Source organism: Dendropsophus ebraccatus, chromosome 15, assembly GCF_027789765.1.
Source record: "Dendropsophus ebraccatus isolate aDenEbr1 chromosome 15, aDenEbr1.pat, whole genome shotgun sequence".
In the NCBI taxonomy this organism is placed as follows: Eukaryota; Metazoa; Chordata; class Amphibia; order Anura; family Hylidae; genus Dendropsophus; species Dendropsophus ebraccatus.
In genome coordinates this window covers 721,030-734,890 of record NC_091468.1, presented here as the reverse complement: position 1 = coordinate 734,890, position 13,861 = coordinate 721,030, and the positions used below count along the sequence as shown (strand labels likewise).

The window sequence follows — 13,861 nt, the reverse complement described above, 5'->3', positions numbered from 1 at the left end:
CATGGTATATATATACCCAGGCTATAGGGTCATGGTATATATACCCAATGTGCATCAGGGGGGCCCCTGTCATTTTTCCTTCTTGGAGTCTGAAGCCTGCACAGATGAGACATTTTGTTCCTCATTCCTAAACCTAGGACCGCCCACAACCTAGGACCGCCCACAACCCAGGACCGCCCACAACCCAGGACCGCCCACAACCCAGGACCGCCCACAACCTAGGACCGCCCACCTCACCAAATTACACAAATTAAGACGATTTGGAACAGGAAGTAACAGCATAAATACTTAGTACATCTATCCGGGTAAATAAGAGCCGCACACCTGTCACTCAGGCTGGAGCTGCACTTGTCGCAGGGATTGGGCACAAATCTACATCCGCTTCAGATCATGGTTTACATCCATTTCCAGGCGTGAACCATGATAATTTAGGTGTGGGAAGAGGCCACGCCTCCTTCCCGCCTTGGGACTGTCGGTAGGATATTGGTATAAGGAGGTCATTGGGTCTATCGGGAGCGCTGACGTTATACTTCTTCAGACTTGAAAAGTAAAATTAGTGGTGAGAAAATAAGTTTTACTTTCTTGGTCTTTAGGTAGCACAGATGGGTGAGGGGCACACCTCTGGGGGGTATAAGGACCCGTCAGGGTGAGGGGCACACCTCTGGGGGGTATAAGGACCCGTCAGGGTGAGGGGCACACCTCTGGGGGGTATAAGGACCCGTCAGGGTGAGGGGCACACCTATGGGGGGTATAAGGACCCGTCAGGGTGAGGGGCACACCTATGGGGGGTATAAGGACCCGTCAGGGTGAGGGGCACACCTCTGGGGGGTATAAGAACCCGTCAGGGTGAGGGGCACACCTCTGGGGGTATAAGGACCCGTCAGGGTGAGGGGCACACCTCTGGGGGGTATAAGAACCCGTCAGGGTGAGGGGCACACCTCTGGGGGTATAAGAACCCGTCAGGGTGAGGGGCACACCTCTGGGGGTATAAGGACCCGTCAGGGTGAGGGGCACACCTCTGGGGGGTATAAGGACCCGTCAGGGTGAGGGGCACACCTCTGGGGGGTATAAGGACCCGTCAGGGTGAGGGGCACACCTCTGGGGGGTATAAGGATCCGTCAGGGTGAGGGGCACACCTCTGGGGGGTATAAGGATCCGTCAGGGTGAGGGGCACACCTATGGGGGGTATAAGGACCCGTCAGGGTGAGGGGCACACCTCTGGGGGGTATAAGGACCCGTCAGGGTGAGGGGCACACCTCTAGGGGGCATAAGGACCCGTCAGGGTGAGGGGCACACCTATGGGGTGTATAAGGACCCGTCAGGGTGAGGGGCACACCTATGGGGGGGTATAAGGACCCGTCAGGGTGAGGGGCACACCTATGGGGGGTATAAGGACCCGTCAGGGTGAGGGGCACACCTATGGGGGGGTATAAGGACCCGTCAGGGTGAGGGGCACACCTATGGGGGGGTATAAGGACATATTGTGGACAGATCAGTGGTCCTTGCATGTAGACCTGTGATGGGACGTCATACTCCCGGTGGTTCCTACCGTAGTGTTGGTTTCGGGGTACTGATCACACTGTCATTATCTTCTATGTCAAATCCGCTCTCACTGTTGTTGCACTCATCCAGACTGTCGTACAGGAGTCCAAGCTCCTCGTCTTCCTCCTGCTCCCGACAGGTGTGTTCTGTGTCCAATGTCTAAAGAAGAAGGACGAACAATCTGAAGATGGCCCAGACACTGGGGACTACCACCCGGGGGACACTGGGGACTACCACCTGGGGGACACTGGGGACTACCACCTGGGGGACACTAAGCACTACCACCCATGGGACACTGAGCACTACCACCCATGGGGACACTGAGCACTACCGCCCGGGGGACACTGAGCACTACCACCCATGGGACACTGGGGACTACCACCCATGGGACACTGAGCACTACCACCCATGGGGACACTGAGAACTACTACCAAGGGGACATTGAGCACTACCGCCCGGGGGACACTGAGCACTACCGCCCGGGGGACACTGAGCACTACTACCAAGGGGACACTGAGCACTACCGCCCATGGGACACTGAGCACTACCACCCATGGGGACACTGAGCACTACCACCCATGGGGACACTGAGCACTACCGCCCGGGGGACACTGAGCACTACCGCCCGGGGGACACTGAGCACTACTACCAAGGGGACACTGAGCACTACCACCTGGGGGACACTGAGAACTACCACCCATGGGACACTGAGCACTACTACCAAGGGGACACTGAGCACTACCACCTGGGGGACACTGAGAACTACCACCCATGGGACACTGAGCACTACCACCCATGGGACACTGAGCACTACCGCCCATGGGGACACTGGGGACTACCACCCATGGGACACTGAGCACTACCGCCCATGGGGACACTGGGGACTACCACCCATGGGACACTGAGAACTACCACCCAGGGGACACTGAGCACTACCGCCCGGGGGACACTGAGCACTACCACCCATGGGACACTGAGCACTACCACCCATGGGACACTGAGCACTACCGCCCGGGGGACACTGAGCACTACCACCCATGGGGAATGTTCAGGGCCTGGGGAAGGTCCTGATCTATTGATGATCTACTGAAGTTCTCTGAGATTTCCCATCAGAAGACCTACAGTCGAGAAGACCACTTGGACCACAGCCCCCAGTTTATATTAAGCCATGCTGCATCTAGGTGGTGTCAAGATGCTGCATATATGTAGATGGATGAGGCAATGGCTGTGGTGGGGATGATGAGAGTTGAGGTGGTTTTCAGGACTCGGACTCACATCATCATTAACCTTGAACCTCTTCAACAAAGACACAAACTTCTGCTTAAAATTTGGCTGTAAATGAAAAAGAAGACAATTACAGCATGAGATCAATGTACCCCAACACTGGTCACAGGGGGTCCCACACACCTGGCCATGTCACCCCAACACTGGTCACAGGGGGAACCACACACTTAGCCATGTCACCCCAACACTGGTCACAGGGGGAACCACACACTTAGCCATGTCACCCCAACACTGGTCACAGGGGGAACCACACACTTAGCCATGTCACCCCAACACTGGTCACAGGGGGTACCACACACTTAGCCATGTCACCCCAACACTGGTCACAGGGGGAACCACACACTTAGCCATGTCACCCCAACACTGGTCACAGGGGGTACCACACACTTAGCCATGTCACCCCAACACTGGTCACAGGGGGAACCACACACTTAGCCATGTCACCCCAACACTGGTCACAGGGGGAACCACACACTTAGCCATGTCACCCCAACACTGGTCACAGGGGGAACCACACACCTGGCCATGTCACCCCAACACTGAACAGATGGATGTACCTGAACACATCAGAATAAAGAAAGGTCCAACATAACCAATAGATCCTAAGTCAGGTAGTAAGTGAGTCACAGAGGAGGTGCACAATCCCGATAGATCATTATCCAGAGAGTCCAACAGCTTTCAGATAGAATAATCATCAAAAAGTTATTGGGGTGCCAAGTAGGGAAAACTACAGATTAATATAGATGAACGCCATTGGACGCATTGGATCTTACACGTACACCAGCTTAGTACTCACTCACAATAAAACTTCAACCAATAAATTCTCCAGTACTGCAAGACACCGGCTTGTGATTGGCTGAAGTGACAATAATCTGCTCATAAACCAAAACAGAGCCCCTGATTGCCCCAATGGTCCAGTAAGGTGGCCAAACAAAAAACCCACAAACCAATACCACAATGTTCCTCTCCTCACAGTGCTCGTCCTCCATCATTACTCCTCTCTCCTCACAGTGCTCGTCCTCCATCATTACTCCTCTCCTCACAGTGCTCGTCCTCCATCATTACTCCTCTCCTCACAGTACTCGTCCTCCATCATTACTCCTCTCTCCTCACAGTGCTCGTCCTCCATCATTACTCCTCTCCTCACAGTGCTCGTCCTCCATCATTACTCCTCTCTCCTCACAGTACTCGTCCTCCATCATTACTCCTCTCTCCTCACAGTGCTCGTCCTCCATCATTACTCCTCTCCTCACAGTGCTCGTCCTCCATCATTACTCCTCTCTCCTCACAGTGCTCGTCCTCCATCATTACTCCTCTCCTCACAGTGCTCGTCCTCCATCATTACTCCTCTCTCCTCTCAGTGCTCGTCCTCCATCATTACTCCTCTCCTCACAGTGCTCGTCCTCCATCATTACTCCTCTCCTCACAGTGCTCGTCCTCCATCATTACTCCTCTCCTCACAGTGCTCGTCCTCCATCATTACTCCTCTCTCCTCACAGTGCTCGTCCTCCATCATTACTCCTCTCCTCACAGTGCTCGTCCTCCATCATTACTCCTCTCTCCTCACAGTGCTCGTCCTCCATCATTACTCCTCTCCTCACAGTGCTCGTCCTCCATCATTACTCCTCTCCTCACAGTGCTCGTCCTCCACCATTACTCCTCTCCTCACAGTGCTCGTCCTCCATCATTACTCCTCTCTCCTCACAGTGCTCGTCCTCCATCATTACTCCTCTCCTCACAGTGCTCGTCCTCCATCATTACTCCTCTCCTCACAGTGCTCGTCCTCCATCATTACTCCTCTCCTCACAGTGCTCGTCCTCCATCATTACTCCTCTCCTCACAGTGCTCGTCCTCCATCATTACTCCTCTCCTCACAGTGCTCGTCCTCCATCATTACTCCTCTCCTCACAGTGCTCGTCCTCCATCATTACTCCTCTCAGTGCTTGTCCTCCATCATTACTCCTCTCTCCTCACAGTGCTCGTCCTCCATCATTACTCCTCTCCTCACAGTGCTGGTCCTCCATCATTACTCCTCTCTCCTCACAGTGCTCGTCCTCCATCATTACTCCTCTCCTCACAGTGCTCATCCTCCATCATTACTCCTCTCCTCACAGTGCTCGTCCTCCATCATAACTCCCTTCTCGTCCTCCATCATTACTCCTCTCCTCACAGTGCTCGTCCTCCATCATTACTCCTCTCTCCTCACAGTGCTTGTCCTCCATCATTACTCCTCTCTCCTCACAGTGCTCGTCCTCCATCATTACTCCTCTCCTCACAGTGCTCGTCCTCCATCATTACTCCTCTCCTCACAGTGCTCGTCCTCCATCATTACTCCTCTCTCCTCACAGTGCTCGTCCTCCATCATTACTCCTCTCTCCTCACAGAGCTCGTCCTCCATCATACTCCTCTCCTCACAGTGCTCGTCCTCCATCATTACTCCTCTCTCCTCACAGTGCTCGTCCTCCATCATTACTCCTCTCCTCACAGTGCTCGTCCTCCATCATTACTCCTCTCTCCTCACAGTGCTCGTCCTCCATCATTACTCCTCTCTCCTCACAGTGCTCGTCCTCCATCATTACTCCTCTCTCCTCACAGTGCTCGTCCTCCATCATTACTCCTCTCCTCACAGTGCTCGTCCTCCATCATTACTCCTCTCTCCTCACAGTGCTCGTCCTCCATCATTACTCCTCTCTCCTCTCAGTGCTCGTCCTCCATCATTACTCCTCTCCTCACAGTGCTCGTCCTCCATCATTACTCCTCTCCTCACAGTGCTCGTCCTCCATCATTACTCCTCTCTCCTCACAGTGCTCGTCCTACATCATTACTCCTCTCCTCACAGTGCTCGTCCTCCATCATTACTCCTCTCCTCACAGTGCTCGTCCTCCATCATTACTCCTCTCCTCACAGTGCTCGTCCTCCATCATTACTCCTCTCTCCTCTCAGTGCTCGTCCTCCATCATTACTCCTCTCCTCACAGTGCTCGTCCTCCATCATTACTCCTCTCTCCTCACAGTGCTGGTCCTCCATCATTACTCCTCTCCTCACAGTGCTCGTCCTCCATCATTACTCCTCTTCTCACAGTGCTCGTCCTCCATCATTACTCCTCTCCTCACAGTGCTCGTCCTCCATCATTACTCCTCTCCTCACAGTGCTCGTCCTCCATCATTACTCCTCTCTCCTCACAGTGCTCGTCCTCCATCATTACTCCTCTCTCCTCTCAGTGCTCGTCCTCCATCATTACTCCTCTCCTCACAGTGCTCGTCCTCCATCATTACTCCTCTCTCCTCTCAGTGCTCGTCCTCCATCATTACTCCTCTCCTCACAGTGCTCGTCCTCCATCATTACTCCTCTCTCCTCTCAGTGCTCGTCCTCCATCATTACTCCTCTCCTCACAGTGCTCGTCCTCCATCATTACTCCTCTCCTCACAGTGCTCGTCCTCCATCATTACTCCTCTCCTCACAGTGCTCGTCCTCCATCATTACTCCTCTCCTCACAGTGCTCGTCCTCCATCATTACTCCTCTCCTCACAGTGCTCGTCCTCCATCATTACTCCTCTCCTCACAGTGCTCGTCCTCCATCATTACTCTCTTCTCGTCCTCCATCATTACTCCTCTCAGTGCTCGTCCTTCATCATTACTCCCTTCTCGTCCTCCATCATTACTCCTCTCTCCTCACAGTGCTCGTCCTCCATCATTACTCCTCTCTCCTCACAGTGCTCGTCCTCCATCATTACTCCTCTCCTCACAGTGCTCGTCCTCCATCATTACTCCTCTCCTCACAGTGCTCGTCCTCCATCATTACTCCCTTCTCGTCCTCCATCATTACTCCTCTCCTCACAGTGCTCGTCCTCCATCATTACTCCTCTCTCCTCACAGTGCTCGTCCTCCATCATTACTCCTCTCTCCTCTCAGTGCTCGTCCTCCATCATTACTCCTCTCCTCACAGTGCTCGTCCTCCATCATTACTCCTCTCCTCACAGTGCTCGTCCTCCATCATTACTCCTCTCCTCACAGTGCTCATCCTCCATCATTACTCCTCTCTCCTCACAGTGCTGGTCCTCCATCATTACTCCTCTCTCCTCACAGTGCTCGTCCTCCATCATTACTCCTCTCCTCACAGTGCTCGTCCTCCATCATTACTCCTCTCCTCACAGTGCTCGTCCTCCATCATTACTCTCTTCTCGTCCTCCATCATTACTCCTCTCAGTGCTCGTCCTTCATCATTACTCCCTTCTCGTCCTCCATCATTACTCCTCTCTCCTCACAGTGCTCGTCCTCCATCATTACTCCTCTCTCCTCACAGTGCTCGTCCTCCATCATTACTCCTCTCCTCACAGTGCTCGTCCTCCATCATTACTCCTCTCCTCACAGTGCTCGTCCTCCATCATTACTCTCTTCTCGTCCTCCATCATTACTCCCTTCTCGTCCTCCATCATTACTCCTCTCAGTGCTCGTCCTTCATCATTACTCCCTTCTCGTCCTCCATCATTACTCCTCTCTCCTCACAGTGCTCGTCCTCCATCATTACTCCTCTCTCCTCACAGTGCTTGTCCTCCATCATTACTCCTCTCCTCACAGTGCTCGTCCTCCATCATTACTCCTCTCTCCTCACAGTGCTCGTCCTCCATCATTACTCCTCTCCTCACAGTGCTTGTCCTCCATCATTACTCCTCTCCTCACAGTGCTCGTCCTCCATCATTACTCCTCTCCTCACAGTGCTCGTCCTTCATCATTACTCCCTTCTCGTCCTCCATCATTACTCCTCTCCTCACAGTGCTCGTCCTCCATCATTACTCCTCTCTCCTCACAGTGCTCGTCCTCCATCATTACTCCTCTCCTCACAGTGCTCGTCCTCCATCATTACTCCTCTCCTCACAGTGCTCGTCCTCCATCATTACTCCTCTCCTCACAGTGCTCGTCCTTCATCATTACTCCCTTCTCGTCCTCCATCATTACTCCTCTCCTCACAGTGCTCGTCCTCCATCATTACTCCTCTCTCCTCACAGTGCTCGTCCTCCATCATTACTCCTCTCCTCACAGTGCTCGTCCTCCATCATTACTCCCTTCTCGTCCTCCAGAACCTCAGACATATAATTACGGTTCAGGGAAGAAACAGAGTGCTGCACCTCACACCTATGGCTGATACTAGTACCTCTCGGCTGCATAAAAAATATCAGAATTCTGTATGTGAATTGATGAAGCCACACTGCCTCATGTACCTCGTGCCGGTATCTGATACACATGGGTCCCTACACTAAGTCCACACTGTGCCGGTCAGCGACCACCACCCCCGCCAGGCGTGCACAGTCAGGGAAGGGAGGCAATGGAACGGCCCTGCAACCCCCATGCCACAGGACCAGACCCAAAAATGCCAATCCCTTCCCTGCACGTGCACGCTTTGCGGGGTTGGCGGTTGCTGACCGACACGGTGTGGAGTTAGCGTAGGGACCCGTGTGGACCAGAGGACCTGCGCGGTGGTACACGGGGCAATATGGCTTGATCAATTCATATACAGACACTCTGGTGTTGATTTAATATAGGCCTAGCGGCATTAGTATCAGCCATAGATGGGATGTGCAGCCGTTCCTTTCTCTCCAGTTCGTGTGTCCATTTTCCATTGCTGGAACTCCGAGCACTGTTCCTGTGAGCGCACTCCACTCTGCTATTCTTCAGTTTGTGTGTCAGATAGAAAATTAACCTTCTGATCCAGAACTTGGTCTGCATTATATCTCCCCTGAGATTCACCATTATTTCCTTCCAGAATTTCAGACACAGAATTCCCACTTGTCCGCTGCTCCAGAGTTTCAATATTCTCAGGATTGTAGTTCAGTGAGAAGATAGAAACCGAGTTGAGGGCCCTTCATGTCCGTATCCAATACCACTCCAGTCTGTGCTGCTGTTTCTATTATTTGGAAGACATTATATTTCTTATGACTTTTATAGCTAAGAATCTGACATCATGGATATGGTCCTCAGAAACCCAGGGGTCTGTCAATAACTTTAAGAGTAGATGTCACTTGGTCCAGTCCCACAGTCCAAAGAGGAGGACCATGTAGCCTTTCTCCAGGGCCTCCCTTTGCTGACAGCAGTGCATTGTGGGGCACCCCCTGCTATGTATGGCTGAGTACCTTGTCCTGGCCCAGATGACCAGCAGCTATCACACAATGTAACATTAGGAATAAGGGGAGAACTGTAAGACAGTATAACAAATCTGCCCCACTTTACAGACATACACATCCCAGGATTACCTGGCGGCTCAGAGAGGTGCTCCGCATTATCTTTCGACCAAGCTTCTTTGGCCTCCTGATCTCATCATCTTCATCATCTACATCCTGGGCAGGAGAAACGGCGTCTTATTATCAATGCTTCCTTCCATCTATCAGACCAGGTGCCATCTATTGGGAAATCCTGCCTGACCCAATGTGCCACATGATGGGTGTAAACTATTACCGCTGTGCAAGAGACCTAAGGCCTATTCCATGGAACCATTATCAACATGTTTAAAACAAACGACTGATACAGCAACGATCTGCTGCGGTGGGTCCGTGGAATAGGAGCGCCGGCAGCAGACGCTGCTATATCCTATGGGCTGCCCGGACGATCTAGCGATCATCCTGTCAGCCCCCCTGCAGCTCCCCCCGGCCCTCCCCGGACTCACCCGCTCACTGCTGCCGCGTGGAAAAGCGATGAGACGGCCGGCGCTGCAGGAGAAAGGTTGTACTGTGTCTCACCCCCTCCTTACCCCCCTTCACCACCTCTCTCTCCCCTTCACCTTCTCTCTCACTCCTTCATCACTTCCCTTCCAATATCTCTCCTCCCACTTCCTCCATCTTTCCCCTTCACCTCCTCTCTCTCCCCCCCTTCACCTCCTCTCTCACCTCCTCTCTCCTCCCTTCACCTCCTCTCTCTCCTCCCTTCACCTCCTCTCTCTCTCTCTCTCTCCTCCCTTCACCTCCTCTCTCTCCCCCCTTCACCTCCTCTCTCTCCTCCCTTCACCTCCTCTCTCCTCCCTTCACCTCCTCTCTCTCCTCCCTTCACCTCCTCTCTCCTCCCTTCACCTCCTCTCTCTCTCCCCCTTCACCTCCTCTCTCTCCTCCCTTCACCTCCTCTCTCTCCTCCCTTCACCTCCTCTCTCCCCCCCTTCACCTCCTCTCTCTTCCCCCCCTTCACCTCCTCTCTCTTCCCCCCCTTCACCTCCTCTCTCTCCCCCCTTTCACCTCCTCTCTCTCCCCCCTTTCACCTCCTCTCTCTACTCCCTTCACCTCCTCTCTCTCCCCCCCCTTCACCTCCTCTCTCTCCCCCCTTTCACCTCCTCTCTCTCCCCCCTTTCACCTCCTCTCTCTCACCCCTTCACCTCTTCTCTCTCCCCCCTTCACCTCCTCTCTCTCTCTCCTCTCTTCACCTCCTCTCTCTCCCCCCTTTACCTCCTCTCTCTCTCCTCTCTTCACCTCCTCTCTCCCTCCCTCTTTACCTCCTCTCTCTCTCCCCCCTTCACCTCCTCTCTCTCCCTTCACCTCTCTCTCTCTCCTCTCTTCACCTCCTCCCTCCTCTCTTCACCTCCTCTCTCCTCTCTTCACCTCCTCTCTCCTCTCTTCACCTCCTCTCTCCTCTCTTCACCTCCTCTCTCTCTCCCCCCTTCACCTCCTCTCTCTCCTCTCTTCACCTCCTCTCTCTCCTCCCTTCACCTCCTCTCTCCTCCCTTCACCTCCTCTCTCTCTCCCCCCTTCACCTCCTCTCCCCCCCCTTCACCTCCTCTCTCCCCCCCATCACCTCCTCTCTCTCCTCCCTTCACCTCCTCTCTCCCCCCCATCACCTCCTCTCTCTCCTCCCTTCACCCCCTCTCTCTCCTCCCTTCACCTCCTCTCTCTCCTCTCTTCACCTCCTCTCTCCTCACCTCCTCTCTCCTCTCTTCACCTCCTCTCTCCCCCCCTTCACCTCCTCTCTCCCCCCCTTCACCTCCTCTCTCTCCCCCTTCACCTCCTCTCTCTCCTCTCTCTCCTCCTCTCTCCTCTCTTCACCTCCTCTCTCTCCTCCCTTCACCTCCTCTCTCTCCTCTCTCTCCTCCCTTCACCTCCTCTCTCTCCTCCCTTCACCTCCTCTCTCTCCTCTCTCTTCTCCTCTCTTCACCTCCTCTCTCCCCCCCTTCACCTCCTCTCTCCCCCCCTTCACCTCCTCTCTCTCCCCCTTCACCTCCTCTCTCTCCCCCTTCACCTCCTCTCTCTCCTCTGTTCACCTCCTCTCTCTCCTCCTCTCTCTCCCCTCTCTTCACCTCCTCTCTCTCCCCCTTCACCTCCTCTCTCTCCTCTGTTCACCTCCTCTCTCTCCTCCTCTCTCTCCCCTCTCTTCACCTCCTCTCTCTCCCCCCTTCACCTCCTCTCTCTCTCCCCCCTTCACCTCTTCTCTCTCCCCCATTCACCTCCTCTCTCTTCACCTCCTCTCTCTCCCCCCTTCACCTCCTCTCTCTCCCCCTTCACCTCCTCTCTCTCCCCCTTCACCTCCTCTCTCTCCTCTCTTCACCTCCTCTCTCTCCTCCTCTCTCTCTCCTCTCTTCACCTCCTCTCTCTCCTCTCTTCACCTCCTCTCTCTCCCCCCTTCACCTCCTCTCTCCCCCCTTCACCTCCTCTCTCTCTCCCCCCTTCACCTCTTCTCTCTCCCCCATTCACCTCCTCTCTCTCCTCTCTTCACCTCCTCTCTCTCCCCCATTCACCTCCTCTCTCTCTCCCCCATTCACCTCCTCTCTCTCTCCTCTCTTCACCTCCTCTCTCTCCCCCTTCACCTCCTCTCTCTCCCCCCTTCACCTCCTCTCTCTCCTCTCTTCACCTCCTCTCTCTCCCCCCTTCACCTCCTCTCTCTCCTCTCTTCACCTCCTCTCTCTCCCCCCTTCACCTCCTCTCTCTCCCCCCTTCACCTCCTCTCTCTCCCCCCTTCACCTCCTCTCTCTCTCCTCTCTCCACATTCTCTCTTAAAAAATTGAAATAAAATGATCATGTTAATAAAGTGAAGCAGGGAAGAACAGAAAATATGAAGTTGTGAACTACAACTCCCAGCATGCCCTGACAGCTATAGACCTTCAGGAACTGCTGGGAGTTGTAGTTCTCCCTACAAATTTTAAAAATGTCTTTTGTAGAAAGAACTGTAACTCTCAGAAGTTCCTGAAGGTCTATAGCTGCCAGGGCATGCTGGGAGTTGTAGTTCACAATCTATGGGGTTGAGTGTTACATAGTTCTGGGGTATTTATTTCACATTAATAAAAAATGTAACACTCAACCCCATAGATTGTGAACTACAACTCCCAGCATGCCCTGGCAGCTATAGACCTTCAGGAACTGCTGGAGGTTGTAGTTCCCAGTATGTCCAACAAGATGATATGGTATATAGTGTCTGTGCTGCGGTACGGTAAGTGGCCTGTGTGCCTAGAAATGTTAGGTTTTGCCGATTTTCAGTCCCAGTCCAGCCCTGGTCCCCTCTATGCAGCCCCTGTGTAGTATAGGCCACTCCCTAGCTTCTTGGACCAACTCACAGGGTCTCATGATAGACCAATATTGAAACCGCAGCAGTGTGAACAGGTGATGACGTGCAGGGCCGGACTTGGCCACCGGGGAGCCGGGGGATCCACCGGTGGGCCCCACCCCCTCCTCCCTCCCGGTGGGCCCCACCCCCTCCTCCCTCTTGCAGGGCCCTTCCCCTAAGCCAGAGAGGGGCCTCCCGTTTGGAAGCTGCCTGGTATCGGGAGCTCCCACACTGCTGGCTGAGCTAAGGCCGTATCAGGGCCCGTTCTTTCTGCAATCATGGGCCCTCCCCTCCCCCTGCTCACCTGGCTCCTTACATCTGCTCCCATCCTCAGCGCTGCCCTCTTCCTGCCTGTCACAAGATGCCGAGAGCAGCAGCAGCAGCAGGCCCCTCCATCCCCCTCCCCTCTGCAATCATGTGACTCTCCTGTTGCTATGTGTGCAGTCGGTGCACAGGAGATGGGGAGAGGCTGCAGGCTGCCCGGCTGGGAGAAGAGAAGACTGAAGCTTTCTGCCCTGCTGAACATGTGAGTGTGTGTGTATATACCTGTCTATCTGTCATCAGTGTCTGTACATGTGTCATGTGTTTATGCATGTCAGTGATATATGTGTGTGTGTGATGATGTGTGTGTGTGTGTGTGTGTGTGTGTTTTCTATCATGTATATAGTGTATATATTATGTGTAATCTGCAGGCTTTTGTATCTGTGTATCTATGTTGGTGAGTCTGCGTGTGTGTTAGTATGATTAGATGTATATATGTAAGGTGAGTTGTGTCTGCATGTTTGTGTATGTCTGCAGTATGTCTATTTGTGTATATATGTATACTGTATGTATGTCTGCAGTATGTCTATTTGTGTATATATGTATACAGGATGTATGGCTGCAGTATGTCTATTTGTGTATATATGTATACAGTGTGTATGTCTGTGTATATATGTGTATATATATATATATATATATATATATATATATATATATATATATACTGTATGTATGTGATGAGAAGTTCACACTTTGGAGGTCCAGTTGTGCCGGAGATCCGTGAGGCTTGGGCTCTGATCAGCTGAGGATTCTCACATCACAGATGATAGGTGTTGTAGTAGATATAACAGTAAGACTTTAATCAATGGATGACGTGTTTCATCAGATGAGATCATCAGATATATTGAGGATTCCCTTAGAAACACATTATCCATTGATTTGTCTTACTCCTACGTCTACTACAACTCCTATCATCTGTGATGTGAGAATCCTGACTCAGCCGATCAGCGCCCAAGCCTCACGGATCTCCTGCACAACTGGGACCTCCAGAGTGCGAACTTCTTCTCAACTATTGTACCGACACAGCAGACACAGACACAAGTGGGATAATGCCCCCCCTCACCAGACTGCACCCCTCCGGAGCAGCAGTATCAGTGATAGGTAGGATAATGCCCCCCTCACCAGACTGCACCCCCTCCGGAGCAGTAGTATCAGTGATAGGTAGGATTATGCCCCCCCTCACCAGACTGCACCCCCTCCGGAG

At 53.1% G+C, this 13,861-nt stretch overlaps 1 protein-coding gene across 2 annotated transcripts in view; it reads right to left on the bottom strand.

The window, feature by feature from the left end:
- LOC138774108 (phosphofurin acidic cluster sorting protein 2-like) overlaps positions 1 to 13,861 on the bottom strand; it is a 234,028-nt gene that overhangs the window by 100,420 nt on the left and 119,747 nt on the right. For both annotated transcript variants that reach the window (XM_069954692.1, XM_069954693.1), the window contains exons 8-10: positions 9,075 to 9,158; positions 2,818 to 2,874; positions 1,550 to 1,701 (exon numbers count right to left, since the gene is read on the bottom strand). In XM_069954692.1, coding sequence (XP_069810793.1) covers positions 1,550 to 1,701; positions 2,818 to 2,874; positions 9,075 to 9,158 — 293 coding nt within the window. The remainder of the gene's footprint in view (positions 1 to 1,549; positions 1,702 to 2,817; positions 2,875 to 9,074; positions 9,159 to 13,861) is intronic.